The sequence below is a fragment of the Paroedura picta genome, chromosome 10 (assembly GCF_049243985.1).
Source record: "Paroedura picta isolate Pp20150507F chromosome 10, Ppicta_v3.0, whole genome shotgun sequence".
NCBI lineage: Eukaryota > Metazoa > Chordata > Lepidosauria > Squamata > Gekkonidae > Paroedura > Paroedura picta.
Genome location: NC_135378.1, coordinates 63,710,692 through 63,731,313, shown reverse-complemented (window position 1 = coordinate 63,731,313; position 20,622 = coordinate 63,710,692). Strand labels below are relative to the sequence as shown.

General features: G+C 40.3%; 1 protein-coding gene across 2 annotated transcripts in view; it reads right to left on the bottom strand.

Moving 5' to 3' along the window:
- PRSS12 (serine protease 12) overlaps positions 1–20,622 on the bottom strand; it is a 54,703-nt gene that overhangs the window by 4,469 nt on the left and 29,612 nt on the right. The window contains exons 8-12 of one of the 2 annotated variants that reach the window (XM_077300456.1): positions 17,009–17,150; positions 16,437–16,496; positions 2,399–2,604; positions 2,105–2,183; positions 1,723–1,845 (exon numbers count right to left, since the gene is read on the bottom strand). In XM_077300456.1, coding sequence (XP_077156571.1) covers positions 1,723–1,845; positions 2,105–2,183; positions 2,399–2,604; positions 16,437–16,496; positions 17,009–17,150 — 610 coding nt within the window. The remainder of the gene's footprint in view (positions 1–1,722; positions 1,846–2,104; positions 2,184–2,398; positions 2,605–16,436; positions 16,497–17,008; positions 17,151–20,622) is intronic. The other variant, XM_077300457.1, reaches the window with a different exon arrangement.

Here is a 20,622-nt window from a genome sequence, read left to right as displayed (position 1 = left end):
CAAAGTGAAATATTTGATGCTATTTTCTGACCGTTCTAAATGTAATTCATGCATGCATACATGGGGAGGAGCTACGGCTCAGTGGTAAAGCATTTGCTTGGCTTGCAGAAGGTCCCAGGTTCAATCCCCGCATCTCCAGTTAAAAATAAGGAACAAACAGTAGGTGATGTGAAAGACCTCTGCCTGAAACCTTGGAGATCTGCCACAAGTCTGGGTAGACAATACTGACTTTGATGGACCTGACTAAGGTAATGTTCTACAAATATAACCCCCCCCCCCAAAAAAAAAAAAGTGCAAAGTTTTTATGGAGTTCTCCCTATTCAGTTATCTGGTCAAATGTAATATTTTCATGAAGACAGTAACATCCTTGTCTGAATCCAGTGTCACCTATGTGACAAAAGATACTTATTGCCACTGCCTCCTATGGCAAAGTAAGAACTTGTTAAAGATGTACACTGTTGTTGGTAGCTCTTAAGAAAAGGAAGAGGCTAATGATAATAAAATCAAAATCTTTGTTATGAAAAGCAAAGGGAACCTGCATAGTTCCTGCACCGTACATAGAAGAGATACAGAGTAAAAACAAACCACAATCTCTAATGTATACTGCAGTCTAGTATGCCTATTGTGTTTCTGACCAAAGTGCTCTCAGTCTAGCCCAAGTTCAGGTTTGATCTTGTCAAGTCTTTCTAAGACTAAATTGTATATAATATATTCATTTCCACGGCAATATGACAGATCACAAGTTCTAAGTGACAATAGTAACACAATGAGAAAAATATGTTTACTTTTTTGGAAATGAGAAACTAATGCTATAAATAATAATTTATAATAATATATAATAATTTAATATACTTTGGGGGATTCCATGTCAAATCAACAGATGGGAGGGGGGGTTGCATTGCACGTGGATTCTGTGGCTCTTCCTCTAGTTCTAGCTTCTTTTTCTAATGTGGCTGAAAATACATTGCAAAATATCAACCTTTTATCATTATAGGAGAAAATTTTAGATGTTAGAGTTTATATATTTCATTTTGTTCACTTTGGGTAAATAATGTCTTAATCCATTTGCATATGAGAAAGATTTGTGGTAACTTAAAAATGGCACAGAGGGTTACAAACACTGGCAGAAGTTGAATAAGTCTACAGTTTGGATCAAAGGACCAAAACCTTTCTACAGTTTGTATTTGGTTTAACTGTACACAGATACATAATACTAATTCATTCACTCATCCATCCATTCCATTTATATACCGCCCTCCCAGTACACTGGCTCAATCTCTATTTTCTAATCCAACCTGGCTATAGATTAATTTTAGTTATGCCATTTAAAAGATCCTGTAAAAATTCCTTTTTTTATCTTGTTCATCAGTGACAAAATATGCATGGTAGATTTTTTTTCTTTTTAATAAGCTGACCTGTTCAATTCAAAGTGCTAAGTTTGCTTTTAAAAAACCAAAGTACTGCTTTGTGGAAATATTTCAAGCTATAAATTTGCAGTGAGGAAAGTTAACAATGGAAGTCTCAACTTGAGACTCTCAAGTCTGAAAATATTAATTGTGATGTATTACGTATACGGGATGAATGTAAAGGAATTTAAAGAACTTAATTAAAAGCTTCAACTAAGTTGTATGATTAGTATTTTATCTCCACTGTTCTATTCTCATTTCTACAGTAATGCAGGAGCACTGGCAATATAACCAGCTAACAGCTGTGCAATGGTACCTCTTAAAACAATGGGCTGCAGTAAGCACCCAGCAGCTGCTGATGAGAGTAGCACCACACAGCAATCGCCCATCTCCATGAGATGATTTCAGACGCACAGCAACCTGCCAGGGCCATCCACCTCTGAAAAAGAAACAACCATATTTCATCTTAGTACGCCTTGTGAAATGGCAGTGAAATGGCAACTGCTGGTTTATCTTTAGTGTAGCACTTTATCTAGGATAGCTATCATGGCTGAGAAGTCTAGAACTTATAACATATGAGGTCTATGTCAACATAATACCAACAATACTATGTCAACATAATACCAACAATACTTTTCCGTAGCATTCTGCTGGCAGTAGGGTTTGTTATGTTTAACATTTACATAAATATCAGTTACCTTAAAGAATTCTTCCCACCAATTATACGTTTCTGGCGACGATGCAGTAACCTCAAACCACACACAGAAGCAAGTGAATCTATCAGGAAGGAAATCACAGGAGTTAAGTTCTCCAACAGGAAACAGAATGGGGGTGCTTACAAACACAAGGAAGTGACCCAGGACTTGCACATGTGCTATTACTAACTCTCAGCCACCATTTCTATCAATGTTAGTTTTCCCCCTCATGTATATTTTTCAAGGTATGTACTTCCTTTTTCCAGAAAAAGTAGCAATATTTAACTTTATACCTACCTTTATTACTGTTCCCAGATGCCTTTTTGTTAAGATAGTCACAGATCACCCCAGCATCTTCACTATGACGGCAATTGTGCTTGCCAATATCCTGTTTAATACAGTCAGCCAGGGATCTTTCATTTCCTGTGCATTTTACATTATCAACATGGATCGGGCCTTTTCCTTCTCCAAAATATGCCATAGTCCTTGCTCTTGCTGGGCCCCTAGAAATATGTATTTTTAAGAAGTTAATTATAACAAAAAACAAAAGATATTTTGACATATAAGATAACATCCTTGAGCTTACATGCTATAGAAAGCCACAAACATCAGTAATAAATGTTTGTGCCTATTATAAATTTTTAAAATGCAACTTCATTATTCAAATATGGATAGCCCCTATTTTCCCATTTATAACAAATAAAATAATTCGATTTCCATGTGAAGAGTTTTCTTTTATGCAACTTTGCAACCACAACTGTTGAAAGATGTTTATTTTCTAAATATAGAAAAATCTATGTCACAGGCAGGGTGCTTCCTCTTTTGAAGTAGTTTGTAATACATGGTTCCAAAACATGGTTCCAGATGGAACCTCAGGGTTTTTACACTGGATCACCCCAACATCACCATCAAACCACATATCATGGCCACAGGCTGCACCACAAAAAAACATGGATCTACACAGGCTGAAAAATATTTGGGCATCAAAGTTTTTATGGGAAAGTCCTGCCTTAACTGGTTCACAACTGGGAGTCAGGGATCCATGTGAACTTCATATGAGGGAGAGTTGAAGAGACTAGGCCTCACTGTCAAGACAGCTGTTCTGCACAGCCACCCGCCATATTTCCAGTGGGAAGGACAATCAAGAACATGGGAGAAACATTAGAAGATCCACTGGCCCATCTACTCCATCTACTCCAGTATCCTCTCTCACACAGTGGCCAACAACTTACAATGAAAGCCTCAAAAATATAGAATATGTCTATATTATTTATAGACCATGAGACTCATGGAAGATTTACACACATTAAGTTCATGCAATTAATAGGATAGATAGAGGTGGCCCACATCCAGAAATCATGTCTACAATGAGGTGATGCACACAGGGGGCTCCACAGTGAATTTTGCATCTATAGAAAACTGGGAAACAGCCTACTGCATAATAAACACAATGAACTGAACCAGTCCACAAACACAATTGGGTCTGTGTAAATTCAGTATTTGAGGTACATCTCCCAGATGAGATGGCAAACTTAGTCTTTGCTACAGTTTTGTGAGATCGTTAAGTAAAAAAAATATATTAGGATGGCCTTTGCAGACCACTTTGTTGTACCACAATTAGCTAGGTTGGGGGGGGGGGGGTAAAAGGTCTTTTATGTGAATGTATTAGAGTTTATCAACAGATTTTTAGACTACTGGTCTACAAATATTTCTTCAAAATAAATCATACCAATATAGAAATACTAGACAGAAGATTATAGAGTTTTGTTGGCGGCCTGTAAAAGTTTGTACTAACAAAATATAAAGGCCTTTATTGAACAAACAGCAGAGAATGAGTTAACAGGAATCTCAGTTGCACCTTTCAGGCTAGAGGCATATAGAAACCTAGCATTTCAAGACAGTGGAAACCCTCTGGCATTTATATTTATAAATGCAGAGTGTTTTTTTTTAATGTGGAACACATCTTCTGGCATGCCCCTTGAAACAGAAATGACTACGGATGTGACATCTGCATTCGCTGGCAGGGGCTTATGGGAATTGTAGTCCATGGATATCTGGAAGGCCGCAGTTTGACTACCCCTGCTCTAAAGTGTCGGAAACATATAGCTGACTCCTTGAAGCTGCCTTATACTGAGTCAAGCCACTGGTTCATTTGGCACAGCGCTGTTGACTAGAATTGACCAAAACTCTCAAATCTCAGCCACAGCCAGTTGTTCTCAACACTTGCTCTCTGAGGTCATTTAACTAGAGGTGCTGAGGGTTTAAACTGGAATTTTCTGCATGCAAAGCACATGCTCTACTGTTGGGAACCTTTCATACTGAAGTCAGGATATATGCGGGAGTGCTTATTCGAATGAATCTGCACACCAGTTTAGTCCAGTGTCCCAATCTTCATGTTGGATAGTTTTATACACTACTCTATAGGGGGTGTGCTGTTTATCTTACCGGTTGTAATTTTGTGCTCCCCGTTCCCCTCCCCTTTTTTGTAGTGTACTGTTTTTAAAGTATTGGTTACGTCTCTGTTCTTCATTAATTGCTTATCATTTTGTTTTATTTTACATTGCTCATTGTGTGTGTGTGGGTTTTTTAATATTCTGATAGTGCTGTCTATGAACTTTGGGCCTTTCTTGGAAATCTGTTTAATAAGGCCTTTAAATACATTTCAAAATGCTACCACACGATCTGGATTCATTTAAGCGGAGCCTGTTTGTGGCTCCACAGACACGTAGAAATTAAATCCATGAAGGAGGCACCTATATGTCTGCAGGGCGTAAGGGTTTCACCCACTTAACTTTCAGACTGAACTCTCTATTCATGTAATCTTTCTAAACAGAAATCCAATGTGTCCAATTAAATAGTCATTGGAACAATCAATGGGACATGAACATTCGATGCAGGCATTATTTCTTGCAATTCAGTCACATTTACCACAACGAAAAGGAAAGAAATAGCCAAGGGAACTGCCAATGGGCAACAATTTGTACGGTGGGCGGAAGGCTAGCTGGCAGTTTAGGGCCAAAATGGCCTCTAGAAATTTCAATGTTCTTGCCCTGAACAAATAGGCCAGCAAATTTAATCCTCCAGTGAATTAGTGACCCTATATATTCATCTTTACAAAGCATCCCTAGAATGACAGGTTTAACTTGAAACTCGCAAATTACATGTACTTTCTTGTTCCAAGTTCTTCCTCCCCCTTGAATAATTACACTGATTGCAGATATTGCAAGGAATGTACAATTCCCTGACAGCTGCTTAAGGATGTGTATGAGCTTTATCTACAAGACAGTTACAAGATACAGGAGACTGTTTCACAATTATGTCCACTACTGGGGTCTAAAGTTGAGCAATCTTCCAATTTACATGGATTATATCCAATAAGACTGACTCATACTGGACAACAGTTTGTGTATGCTGCTTAAGCTAACTTTTGTAACATGTGACTATTTCCTATATGTCATGATAGACAGGCAGGCCCCATCATCACGCCCTGACCAGGATAGCCCAGGATAGCCCAATCCCATGAAATCATAAAATCTAAGCATGGTTGGCCCACGCAAGTATTTGGATGGGAGACCCCCAAGGAACATATGACACAGAGGCAGGCAATGGCAAACCACCTCTGAATGTCCCTTGCCTGGCTGCCAGACAATCCTAGGATCTCCTGGTTACACCACACATGTCATACGACAGATAAATAATAAATAGTTCTCATCATTACTTGTTTCGTAAACTGAACTATACTCCCACAATTTCATCCTTTTAAAATATAGTTTGCTTATTATAGGCCAATTACAAATAAAATCTGGCTTCATCGGGGATATGACAGTGTCTGAATCCCTCCTCTCTAAAATGGTTCATGTTTCCATAAAAGCTGTCTTCTAAACCCCTTTATCTTGGCTGCTTCACCAGCTGTTGTTGCAATTCTAGTGGTGACCTAATCCCTTCCATTCTTATGACTTGAATGCTTCTATATAAGCAACCCAGATGTCAGGAGCCCACATTGAAAAATCCACAATTATAAGGATTCCTGGCAAGGAGTAGGTTGTGAGAGAGATAGGTGCTCCTTCTTTTTACCAGATCAGGGGAAAGTAAGTGGGGAAGTAGAATTTTTAACTGTGGCTCAAATTTCTAAGAAACTAAGAACAATTGAACTGGAGAAGTCCCCTGGGATGTCAAATCACTATTTATCTATGTGAGCATCACAAAGTCAATAAAGTTTATATTCCAAACAAATGTCAGCAACCTTAATAGTTGTCATGCAGAACTGGAGCCTTTCCACTTTCATTCAATCTTTTTCTTTTGTACTTTTGTTATTTCCCTGAAGACCATTTAAGTACAACCCAGAAACTAGTGGTAGAAAACGTTGTCAAGTCACGGCTGAACTATGGAGACATTGTAGGGTTTTCCGGGCAAAAGACATTCAGAGATGATCTGCCATTGCCTGTCTCTGTGTCATGACTCTGGATTTCCTTCATGGTCTCCCATGCAAGTACCAACTAGGGCAGACTGCGTTCAGTTTCCAAGATCTGTCAAGATCAGGCTTGCCCATGACCACAAAGGTTGGGGCATCCCAGAAATTACAGTTTGCTTAGTCAAACCACCTAGCAAAGTGTGGGATATCTTTCAGAAACAGTAATATTCAGCTAAATAGTTGTTCCATAATACATAAAAAACTATCATCTGCTCTGAAGTCAGGGCGGGAGGATCGTGCTAGAACAAGCCCCTATTGTTACAGATTTCCTGAGCAATCTTGTCATAAAACGCAGACATGCTATAGCATTCCCTTATGTCCCACAGCTACATGTGCTGGACCATCATAAGAGACATCTAATACCAGAACTTGGACAGGTAAACAAACATGCAAACCAGCCCTATAAACATTTATTTGTAAGTATTTCAGATGGGACTTATTCCAAAGTAAATATGCATAATATTTTAGCCTTGATCCATATTGTCTATTAGACATTGCAGTGCTAGGCTGCTAAAAGCTCATATAGCATGGCCTGCAGCAAGTTTAAAGAGAGGTGCAAGTCTCAAAATGTGATAATCTCACATTATACTAAGGTATTTGGTGGAACATCCCAGAAAACTGGGACAAGGAAGGGAGAGGGAAAGCAGCACCTCTTCCACATCCCTTTTGTACTTTGAGAGTACCATCCTGAAAAGGTCTACTTAGACTCTCCCAGGTAATTGGAAATCAAATACATATACCTGCCGTGTAACACTGGCTGACAGAATCTAAATATGCATCGAAGCTGAGCACATGCTGATTAAAAACTAAACAGATTTACTGACTAAGAGAACAAACTGTATAGGAAAGAGGAGAGATCGTAGCCTATCTATGTACCCTAGCTGGAGAGAGAAAGAAAAAAAATAACTGTTTTCAGAAGAAAGGGGAAAACAACTAAATGAGCCAATCAGAGACAAGAAATCTTGAAATACAGGGAGGTCCCTAACTTTGCCATTCTAGCTAGCTGACCCCTTTACTGCCCATGCAGGATTTTCCATTCATTTCTTTGCATACATGCACAAATTTTAGATCTCATAATTTCTCTCTCTGCTTTCCACTCTACCAATTTGTTTCTTAAAAAAAATAAAACATGTTCTTTCCATTACTGCCATACGTTATTCATGGTTCTTATACCGAAATCCTTTCCCCCCCATTACAGCAACTGGGGTGTAGTTCCTTTACACTGCATTTTTCCGCTATAAATATTGTCAGCTATGTCAAGCTCACTGATGAGACAACTGAAAAATATTAACTAAAGTCCAGATAGCTTGCCAAACTTTAGTGTTTTGCTACAGAAAAACCATCATCTTGATTTTTTTAAAAGTCCGCCTAGCCTTGGCAGTCATGCATGCACCCAATAATTTTTCCCATTCCAACACACATCTCTTCTCTATTGATGTGGTCTACAAATTTAAACATTCTCCGAGAAAACCAACCCCAAGCCAAAGACAGCAATACAGAGCCATACTACTAGCTCTACAAGTTCACTGGGGTTTGGGATATTTGTTATCAGAACATAAAGGCAGATCTGCTGAATCATACTAAAAACCCATCCTATCTCCCACAGAGATCAAACAGATGTTTCCAGCAGGCCTGCAAGCAGGTTAAATATGCCACAGGACCCCTGTTTTGCCCTCTGCAACTGGTATTATATTGCCTTTGAACATAGAGATACTATTAAACCATTATGGCTAACTGCTATTGACTGATCTATTCCCTCTCTGTTTGTATAATCCCTTCTTAGTGCCACCTAAGGTAGTGACCATTGAAAAATCTTGTTCAGTGAATTATAAAAATTAATCATGCATTGGATTGAAAATTTCCTTCTGTCTTGAATCTACTGCCCATCAATTTATGTAGATACTCCTGAGTTCTAGTATTATGTGGAGGTGAGTCTCAATTAAGCTCCTATAGAATATCCATCATTTCATAAACATCTACTAGTCCTGCTAGCTTATTTCTAAACTGAATACATAATAACCCAAACTCTTTAATATTCTTTGAAAATTTTGGTTGTCATTTTCTAAACCCTTTCTAACTCAGCACTATCCATGTATAGATGTGACCAGAACTAAACACCACATATGCATATAATGAAATTACAATATTATCCATTTCATTTTCAAGCCCTTTCTTGATTACTCTTAGCACAAAGGTTACCATTATTACCATAGGTGTGCACTGTCAACATTTTCAGCAAGCTGCCCACAGGAATGTTATGCAAAGAAGCTGCACCGTTGATTTCCCAATGTTATAGATAAGCCAAAAACGAAATTAAAAGGCCAGAATAAGGAGTCTCTCATCCACTCTTATTAGGTATATTAGATATATTAATCATTCAACTTCTTGGCAAGCCTACTGGAACTTTAGCAGGATAGCCTAAACAGAATAAATTTTCTCTAAGTCAACTAATTCAGTGGGTTTTAAAAAGTTGTGACTCTGCATACAGTTGCACAGCAAGATCTCTTTCCTGGTCATTCTCTGCCAGTTCAGCCCCCTTTGTGCACCATTTTACACTTAACTTCCATTGATAATTATTTGACACACTGTTCTACCCTTACAACAAAATCAGTCCAGTAGCACTAGTCTGACGAAGGGTGCTTGCACTCAAAAGCTCACACCTTGAATAAATCTTTGTTGGTCTGAAAGGTGCTCCTGGACTCTGATTTTGTTGTGCTACTTCAGACCAACATGTCAACCCATTTGAATCTGTTCTACCCTTACTCAGTTTGGAGAGATCCAGCTCGTCTCAGGGTCAGCTCAAGGATTTTTGCTACCCTAGGCAACTCCCCTATATTCAACACAGTGAAAACTAAGAAGAATATTAACATATTAATATTTTAAATAGTAAAAAAATACACTTAGAAGTCATCTGCAATCTTCTACACTTCATTACTGTGAATTCCAGATAATTTATGAACAAAGGAAAGCGGACTAGTCAGGGCTACACTATAGTTATGCAAACTGAGTGGCTGCAATTGAAAATGCATTCATGTGACTTCCAATTTTTCATCTCTTTAATGTCTCACAGTAGTTGTTATTATTATTATTATTATTATTATTATTATTATTATTATTATTATTATTAGATTTATTCCCCGCCACTCCCTTGTGGCTTGTGGTGGGTTACAACATCCTAAAATCCCCATTAAAACTCCATTAAAACAATAATTACATTCCCAGCATTACTAACATGGCAAGATCGGCAAGTCAACTTCCCCCCCTCCCACTACTGGTGGGTGGAGAGGGGATCCTGATGGTAATTATTTCAGACCCTGATGGTGTTTACTTCGGTCCTAATCCCAAATCCGGGGGGGGGGGCATAGGTCTATATTGTCAGCCTTGGCCTCAACCATAAACCTGGCAGAAGAGCTCCGTTTTGCAGGCCCTGCGGAACGATGAAAGATCCCGCAGGGCCCGCAGCTCTCCCAGGAGCTCATTCCACCAGGCGGGGGCCAGGTCTGAAAAGGCCCTGGCCCTGGTCGAGGCCAGGCGTGCTTCCCTAGGGCCGGGAACGACCAACAGATTTTCACCCGCAGAGCACAAGGCCCTTCAGGGGGCATAGGGCAATAGGCGGTCCCTCAGGTATGTTATCTTCTGACTTAGCAGTATTTTGGTTACCCTTGAATCACCTGGGCCAGAGGACACAGTTGTAATGTCAGAACATGAGTACGCTCTGCTATACATTGTAAAGGGAAAAAGGGGAAACATGTATTGTTTTGTTAAAAGAATTCATGCTGCACCCTTCCACCCAACAGAAAACTAAACACTGAACCAGCTAGCAGATAAAAAGGAAAGCAGGCCACAAGCAAGTTAAACAGCATTTCCAACAACAAAAGACCTCTGAAACGGTTGTTGTCCCTGGTATTGCATTTCAGATGGTGAGGTAATATAAAGAAGGGCCTCTAAATGTGAGCTCCCCAGACAGGTTCATATGGGAGAAGGCATTTCCCAAGTCTCATAGCTGCCATTCACTGCCAACACCTAACATCTACTTTGGCTCTCATACAGGCCCACCCAATGCATAGCAAACCATTTTTTAAATGCAGGGAAATTCCAAAAGCATTGAGTTGTAATGGTTCAAAGGGATGGAGGGGCGCTTCCATTTGGTGCGGGCAAGCATTTAGGCCTGTGTAGGAGTGTGGCTTTCCTCAATTACAGTATAAGTCACAATCATCTAAAGAGAATCCTTATTGCACAAAAGAGATTTATACGGAAACCATTTTAACTGAGGCAAGTCATCTGTTGGCTTGGGAAAATTCAAAGAACAGATTGTTTCAGCATAGAAGAGATGCACAGTGAAATTAAAAACATGCACACACAAAGAAAATGTGCTACATGTGGTTCCCAAAGTTGGGCAGGCATCTTTTCAAAGATCATCTTTAACAAAACATGCAATGTGATACATATTCTGTTTGTCAGTACTTCATGCCATTACAATTTGCTTCTCCAAGCAACTCCCGAGAAGGTCAGTTTTGAAGATATTCAAATGCATAAACCTAAAAGTTTTCTTTTGATGTACTATTTAGATAAAACCCGCTATTGTTATATGTATCTGGTTGGCTAACACATGCATTATTGAATACTACTCTCTTCTCCTGATTAATCTGAGGGCTGAAATATGTAACCTCTTACAGGTGTTCTGGCTCTGTTGGCTAAAGCTTCACAGATGTAGAATTTTGGATGGTATGGTCACAGTTTGGGAGGGGATGGAAGCCGAGGAACAAGTCTGTTCTCAAGAAACAGATTGTCCAGCTTCTTGCCTTTCCAGAATACACATCAGATAACAACACAGCAACATTTACATGAATTAGAAGAAGAAGAAGAGTTGGTTCTTATATGCCGCTTTTCCCTACCCGAAGGAGGCTCAAAGCGGCTTACAGTCGCCTTCCCATTCCTCTCCCCACAACAGACACCCTGTGGAGTAGGTGAGGCTGAGAGAGCCCTGATATCACTGCTGGGTCAGAACAGTTTTATCAGTGCCGTAGCAAGCCCAAGGTCACCCAGCTGGTTGCATGTGCGGGAACGTAGAATTGAACGTGGTATGCCAGATTAGAAGTCCGCACTCCTAACCACTACACCAAATTAACTCTTCTGCATACAACAGAGATGAGAATGAAACAGAAGGGCCAGAAATGACTGAACTGAGGAAAAATCAGGTCACAGTTTTATTGATTACAGCTTCCTTAGGTCTTGGTGCAGCATAGGCTAGACATAGTGGGTGCAGCTAACAGCTGAATGGCTAATGGTGACACCCCAAAAACCCTCAAGGAAGGAGAGACAGTCTTAGAGCCAGCAGCTGCTGTTCCTGCCCACTACCAGCTTCTTGGGGACATGGTCAACATGCCAATCTCACTTGGCTCTCATGCACCTGATCCCCTTCTTTTTAGGATCATGAAAGGACCTCATCCCTGTACACTCTGACCTATGTCCCCAGGCAATGCCTAAACATCAGCAGCCAGTTATATTAATTTAATAGCACAATCAAACATACACAGATGAGCAAAAAGACCTGCTTTGTTGTTGTTATGTGCGAAGTCGTGTCCGACCCATCGCGACCCCATGGACAATGATCCTCCAGGCCTTCCTGTCCTCTACCATTCCCCGGAGTCCATTTAAGTTTGCACCTACTGCTTCAGTGACTCCATCCATCCACCTCATTCTCTGTCGTCCCCTTCTTCTTTTGCCCTCGATCGCTCCCAGCATTAGGCTCTTCTCCAGGGAGTCCTTCCTTCTCATGAGGTGGCCAAAATATTTGAGTTTCATCTTCAGGATCTGGCCTTCTAAAGAGCAGTCAGGACTGATCTCCTCTAGGACTGACTGGTTTGTTCGCCTTGCAGTCCAAGGGACTCGCAAGAGTCTTCTCCAGCACCAGAGTTCAAAAGCCTCAATTCTTTGACGCTCGGCCTTCCTTATGGTCCAACTTTCGCAGCCATACATTGCAACTGGGAAGACCATAGCCTTGACTAAACGCACTTTTGTTGGCAGGGTGATGTCTCTGCTTTTTAGGATGCTGTCTAGATTTGCCATAGCTTTCCTCCCCAGGAGCAAGCGTCTTTTAATTTCTTTGCTGCAGTCCCCATCTGCAGTGATCTTGGAGCCCAGGAAAATAAAATCTGTCACTATCTCCATTTCTTCCCCTTCTATTTGCCAGGAATTGAGAGGGCCGGATGCCATGATCTTTGTTTTCTTGATGTTGAGTTTCAAGCCAACTTTGGCACTCTCCTCCTTCACCCGCATCAACAGGCTCTTTAGTTCCTCTTCACTTTCTGCCATTAGAGTGGTATCATCTGCATATCTGAGGTTGTTGATATTTCTCCCTGCAATCTTGATCCCAATTTGTGACTCCTCTAATCCCGCATTTCTCATGATGTGCTCTGCATACAAGTTAAATAGGCAAGGCGACAGTATACAGCCTTGCCAAACTCCTTTCTCAATTTTGAACCAGTCAGTGATTCCATGTTCAGTTCTCACTGTTGCTTCTTGACCTGCATATAAATTTCTCAAGAGACAAATAAGATGCTCTGGTATTCCCATCTCTTTAAGAACTTGCCACAATTTGTTGTGCTCCACACAATCAAAGGCTTTAGCATAGTCAATGAAGCAGAAGTAGACGTTCTTCTGGTACTCCCTAGCTTTCTCCATGATCCAGCGTATGTTGGCAATTTGATCTCTAGTTCCTCTGCCTCTTCGAAATCCTGCCTGTACTTCTGGAAGTTCTCGGTCCACATATTGCTGAAGCCTAGCTTGTAGGATTTTGAGCATAACTTTGCTAGCATGAGAAATTAGTGCGATGGTGCGGTAGTTTGAACATTCTTTGGCATTGCCCTTCTTTGGGATTGGAATGTAAACTGACCTTTTCCAATCCTGTGGCCATTGTTGAGTTTTCCAAATTTGCTGGCATATTGAGTGTAGCACTTTTACTGCATCGTCCTTTAAGATTTTGAATAGTTCAACTGGAATGCTGTCACTACCACTAGCTTTATTGTTCCTCAGACTTCCTAAGGCCCATTTGACTTCACATTCCAGGATGTCTGGCTCCAGGTCAGTAACTACCCCATTGTGGTCATCAGGGATGTTAAGCTCGCTCTTGTATAGTTCTTCTGTATAATTTTGCCACCTTTGTTTAATCTCTTCTGCTTCTGTGAGGTCCCTACCATTTTGGTCCCTTACCATACCCAACTTTGCATGAAACGTTCTCTTCATATCTCCAATTTTCTTGAAAAGATCTCTGGTCCTCCCCATTCTATTGTTTTCTTCTATTTGTTTGCACTGTTCATTTAAGAAGGCATTATTATCTCTTCTAGCTTTTCTCTGGAATTCTGCATTCAGTTGGGTGTATCTTTCTCTTTCTCCCTTGCCTTTCACTTCCCTTCTCTCCTTAGCTATTTGTAAAGCTTCCTCAGACAGCCATTTTGATTTCTTGCATTTCTTTTTCTTTGGGATGGTTTTAGTTGCTACCTCTTGTACAATGTTGCGAACCTCCGTCCATAGTTCTTCAGGCACTCTGTCTATCAGATCTAATTCCTTAAATCTATTTGTCACCTCCACTGTGTATTCGTCAGGGATATGATTTAGTTCATACCTGAGTGGCCTAGTGCTTTTCCCTACTTTCTTCAATTTAAGCCTAAATTTTGCAACAAGAAGCTCATGATCTGAACCACAATCAGCTCCTGGTCTTGTTTTTATTGACTGGATAGAACTTTTCCATCTTTGGCTGCAGAGCACATAGTCAATCTGATTTCTGTGTTGACCGTCTGGTGATGTCCATGTGTAGAGTCGTCTCTTGGGTTGCTGGAAAAGAGTGTTTGCTATGACCATTGTATTCTCTTGACAAAATTCTACCAGCCTGTGCCCTGCTTCATTTTGTACTCCAAGGCCAAACTTGCCTGTTATCCCGGTTATCTTTTGGCTTCCTACCTTAGCATTCCAATCCCCCATGATGATAAGCACATCATTTTTGGGCGTTGCTTCTAGAAGGTGTTGTAGGGCTTCATAGAACTGATCAACTTCATCCTCTTCAGCAGCAGTGGTTGGGGCGTAGACCTGGATCACTGTGATGTTGAATGGTTTGCCTTGGATTCGAACTGAGATCATTCTGTCATTTTGGGGATTGTATCCCAAGACTGCTTTTCCTACTCTCTTATTGATTATGAATGCTACTCCATTTCTTCTGCGAGATTCTTGTCCACAGTAGTATACCTGATGGTCATCTGAATTAAATTCACCCATTCCTGTCCATTTTAGTTCACTGATTCCTAAAATGTCGATGTTCAGTCTTGTCATTTCTTGTTTAACCACGTCCAGCTTGCCTTGATTCATGGATCTGACGTTCCAGGTTCCTATGGAATAAAAATCTTTACAGCATCGGACTGTCTTTTCGCCACCAGTTACTTCCACAACTGAGCGTCCTTTCGGCTTTGGCCCAGCCGCTTCATTCATTCTGGCGCTACTCGTACTAGCCGTCTGCTTATCCCCAGTAGCATATTGGACACCTTCCGACCTGAGGGGCTCATCTTCCAGCGTCATATCGTTATGCCTATTGGAACTGTCCATAGAGTTTTCATGGCAATGATACTGGAGTGGTTTGCCATTGCCTTCTCCAGTGGATCACCTTTTGTCAGAGCTCTCAGCTATGACCTGTCCGTCTTGGGTGGCCCTGCACGGCATAGCTCATAGCTTCACTGAACTACGCAAGCCCCCTTGCCACAACAAGGCAGCGATCCTTGAAGGGGGAAAAAGACCTGCTAGCCAAACAAAATCTAGATTAAATTCTTTCCTGGCCCTGTCAACCAGGAAAGGTGAGTAGAGACACCAAAATTAACAGATGAAGGAATGGCTGGGCATATTTTGTTGGCAGCAACTTTGAATGGCTTTAGAATATACAACACAAATCAAATTGGAGGGTGACCATTGGGTCTACTAGCACATTCGTTGTATTGTTGAGCCTGTGCTGAGAGTTTCCTAGAGTCTCCTCTCCTACTCCTTCCACCTGCACACAGTAAGTGTTCCAAAGTAAGACTAGATTTGGATACTTATTGCTTATTTTCCTTATAAATTCTCACTGGGAACAAAACTTGACAAACGAAAGATAGGCCAGACAAAAATATTTAGAGGAATAGATGCAGCATGCATCTTTGCAGCTGGCCACCTCTGGTATAGTCCAAATGAGTTCGTATAAAGATTAATATAGAAATGGCTTTTGTAGTTTAAAGAAGTGCAAGACAGACAGCTGCACTTCTGCTCATCAACAGCACTATCTATATATCAGCTGGACATGGTATAAAAATGTGTGTGATCAAAGAAAGCACTTTCTACATCGTCTGTCCTACCAGGTTTCATAGCATTACTCAGCACATGCAAACACAGGTGGAAAATGTGAAAATGTTAACTCAATAAAATCAGAGTCCAGTAGCACCTTTAAGACCAACAAAGATTTACTCAAGGTGTGAGCTTTCGAGTGCAAGCACTCTTCGTCAGACTAACAGTTTTATTGATTACGAAGAGTGCTTGCACTCGAAAGCTCACGCCCTGAATAAATCTTTGTTGGTCTTAAAGGGGCTACTGGACTCTGTTTTATTGTGCTACTTCAGACCAACATGGCTACTCATTTGAATCTGATGGTTAACTGTTATACTATTATCACAGCAACTAAAGATACCTGTTGGAGATGTCAGGAGATGTTAAAAGCAAAGAGAAATTAGCTGGCTTGTGGTATAGGACGCTAAATGACCCTGTAATTGATAAGGCTCACCAATCCATCATTCCAACCAAGAAAACAGATATACAAAGGCGGTGATGGCATATATATATGCATTCTCTTACCTCCAGATTAATGTTAATGGAACCTCATTTATCACCATTGTTCTCATCTGTATAATTGTGCTTTTATTACACAACCATTACAAAAGAAAGTTCACATACAATGGGTCAAAAAACAGAGTCAATTAGTTCCCTCCTTAATTAGACAAACCAATGACAAAGAAGCTAAAAGTAAATGTGATTTCAAAGTCTAGAATATATAATGCTATCATAAATCTGATACAAGTAAAAGGATAACTTTGGGTTGTATCCAACCACCATTTCCACTTACAAAAAGGAGTCCTTTAGGCCCTAGATTCAATCAGGTACAAAAAGGAGTCCTTTTTGACCCCCAAAAAGTCTATGATGGGAATCATGGGATCTACATAGACAAAAGCTACATGGAACATGGGTGGTATTAAGCAGAACTAGCCAAGATTGAGAAAAAAGCTAATGGGATCCAACCCATAACATTTATGTTTGTAATCAGCAAATGCTTTAAACTATGAATATGCACAATTAGGTATAAGTGTCTTTGATAATGATCTAGAGTAACCAGGTACAGTGTTTAAGAACAATTAAAGAACTGTTCATACTTGTAGCCAAGCTGTCGACATACCACAGCTGCATCCTTATCGGACCATCCATCATCACAAATTGTCCCCCACTGGCCATGGATAAAGATCTCTACCCGTCCTTCTTTCTTATTTTCACCGTCCATCAGCCGTATGGGAGGCCCTGGGAACAAGTTACAGCTGTTACGATACAACAACAGTAGCAAGAAACTGTACACTAGCTAATATCCATCACACTTAGTGAAAGAGATGAACTGAGGCTTAAATTTATCATGCATTCCTGTAATATATATCAGGGCTGAAAGTATTCAGATCAATTTGGGAGGGAGAATGGCTCAGTGGTACAGCATCTGCTTGGCATGCATAAAGTCCCAGGTTCAAGCCCTGGTATCTCTAGTTAAAGGATCTGGTAGGAGGTACTGTAAAAGACCTTCACCTGGGACTCTGGAGAACCACTGCCAGTCTGATCTTGATGGACTGAGGATCTGATTCAGTGTAAGGCACCTTCATCTGTGTATGGCAATCTTATATTAAGAACAGCCACACTTTAGAGTTAATGTGAACACGCTCTTCAATATCCACGAAGAACTAATGTTCTTCTGTCTGAGGGTTCCAAATTTGAAGACAGCAATAGATGGCAACGGAGTCAGGTATTTTTTGTCAGTCAGGTTACAAAATCTATACAACCTGATCCCGCCAAGAACACCTGTATATATTACACTCACTGGATTAGAAGCCATGAGCATGAAATTGATGAGCTACTAAATATGCTTCAGATTGTGGATGCTGTCTCTCCACACAGTACTGTTTTCAATTAGCTATTCACATTAATAGTTACATTTTGATACTTTCAAAAATACAACTAGGGTTGAACACAACTAGGTATAAACACATAGTTCCAAGATTCTAGAGCTTCCAAAGTCTGAAAAATGGTTCCCAGAACTCAAATGCCAAATTTTAGAGTGATGTTTTGGAGACTGTATTCCAATTCCAGCTAATATGAATTGGGTCGCTCAGCTCGTCCATGGTTCAGCGACAGAGCATCTACTTTGCACACTTAGGCCCTAGATTCAATCAGGTATCTTGACATTCAAGTTATCATGGAAAAGATCAGCTAGGCCTAGTCTGCACACATGAGATAATGCACTTTCAATGCACTTTAGAAGTAGATTTTCCTGTTCTGCACAGGAAAATCCAGCCGCGAAAGCACATTGAAAGTGCATTATCTATTGTATGCAGACTAGGCCCTAGAAGGTGATGTGAAAGATCCTGGAGAGCCAGTGACAGTCAGCGTAGACAATGATTTTGCTGGGCCAAATATACGATTCAGTGTAAGCTTCAGGTAACTTCTCTGTATATATTTTTGAGACAGCCTCTAGCCATGTCCAATAAACTATCACTTCAGCATTTTCTTTGGACTCAAGAGTTCACTTATACAGACCAAAAAAATATAACAAAACTAGGCATTCCACTTCTTGTTACACAAAAGAAAAGCTTTTGGGACATTTTGAGGGGGATAATTTGTTCCTTATGTTTCTGTTTTGGTTACCTCTTTATGCTAACCAAACACCAGGTTCACACATACGTTACGGAGGAATTTACACATAATTCTTTTATACATCAAGCGAGTTCCCTGGCACATACATCATCCCTTAAAATATACATGTCACAGTTTTAGCACATAAAACACAGAAAAACAAAATGTGAAGAAGTTCTAAAATACAGAGCGAGAAGCTTCATATACAAGCAATATAATATATTTTGTCATAATTGCCTATAGGTGTTCAACAATTCAGTTACAGGTATTGTGTTTGGAAAAACTTGTCTTGGTGACAGTTGCTGGGCTAAGTCATGCTACAAGATCAGCATATTACATCTGTTGCTGCACTGCTTAATTCCAGACTGCATATTTTCATTTTCAGAGCCTTCTGTCTGGAATTATAGTTTTCTTATATACAAAGGTTTCCTTTCATATGAAAGAGCATTGCAACACGCAACTCCCACCATCTAACAAAAAAAGTACAACATGACTAACTTTAATCAGGTGTTTTGCCTCTGAGTGACCTTCAGGCATCTTCTACTCCACTAAATCTATGTTGTCACTTTGTGTTATATCTTGTTTCCTGATACACATGTCTTGGACGCTCCCCTTTTCAAAAGTGCTACTAAACTTTGCCTGAGACAAGGGAAATTCATTATGCTTTAATCTTCTCTCAAGAGCCATATGGCAGACTGCCCGCCTTTACAGCAAGCATTTGTTCATCATTTCTCAATGAGCTCATAACCCCAATCAATATATTTATCCTCTCACCTTACATTTTCTCAAAAGTTTAGCAGCAGTGTCACATCAAGGTCTTCTGCTGTTAAGAATTTATTCCTGCTACACTAGTTGCTTTTTGCTCACGTACCACATAACACCGAACAAATGAGAACTAGCAATTTCTTTCAATAAGAAAATGAAATTTTACATGGCATGTTATCCTTGCCCCTTCAGCATATTTTCTTAGAACCTATTTATATTTCCATTTTAGAACAGTGAGGAGATGGGCTGAGTTCATTCAGGCTCATTGGAGCACCCCGTGAAACCATCCTTCAGCTGCTTCAATGCACATCCATTTTGCAGCTCAAACTATGCTTGCCACATTCATAACAATGTAGTGATTAGCAACAGCACTGTGGCTGCACTCTGAACAAGAAACTGAAGATATTGCCAGTCATACGACTGGTTCATCACAAGAGGGGATGCATTTGTAGCAGTTTCCTCACATGGGAAAATGACCAAGTAAATTAGCAGTTATCAGAAAGCAGTACAGCAAATGTCAAGCGTCACGGATTGCAAGACTAAGGGGAGGGGGCTGCTTGATCTGGTCCAGGAAGATACTTGGTTTGATCCAACAAAGTGACTCCTATGCTTTTCAGAACATTTGCAATAGTTTCTTTAATTATTTTTTATACAACACATTTTGATGCACATTTAATTTTTTTTAAATTGCTATCTTCGTTGAATTTCAGAGAACCAATGAAAACAATACAGCTGATGAGATTCAGTGCAGCCAAAATATTACATCAAAAGAGTTAATCGCTGGCACTTTACAATTCCATTTAATTCAGGTGCAATCCCATCCAAAGACCCTGACACTGATACAGCCCAGGCAACTACTGCTTGGAGCCTAGACATGGGTTCAGCAGGGAGGAAAGACACAGAGACGATCTTGCTCCAAGATGTAAAGAATACAGCAATTGCCTTTACAGCAAGCATTTACCAAGTCTCACCAAGACTGTTTATGCACTGGGAACTTTGCTGCCCCAGTTCCCATGCAAGAGCACAAATCGGGGGCAGATGAGGCACACCAGGCCAAATGCTCCCCCGGGTGGGTGTAAGAAGAGGTGGGGCAATTTGCCCTGACTAAAACTCCAGCCTGCAGCCTGGCATGAAACCTCCAGTGCGTAAACAGTCCAAGTCTCACCCTTACTTTATATATGAACCTGGCCCAGTCTCTTTGAAATGAGTGGACATTGGGCTGTGCACCATCTGTGCTTAACATTTGCACCCCCATTGATCTAAATTTTCCTTCTGCTATTGCCAACATCTAGAGATGCTTATTCTGCAAAAATAATAATAATGTTAGTTTAAG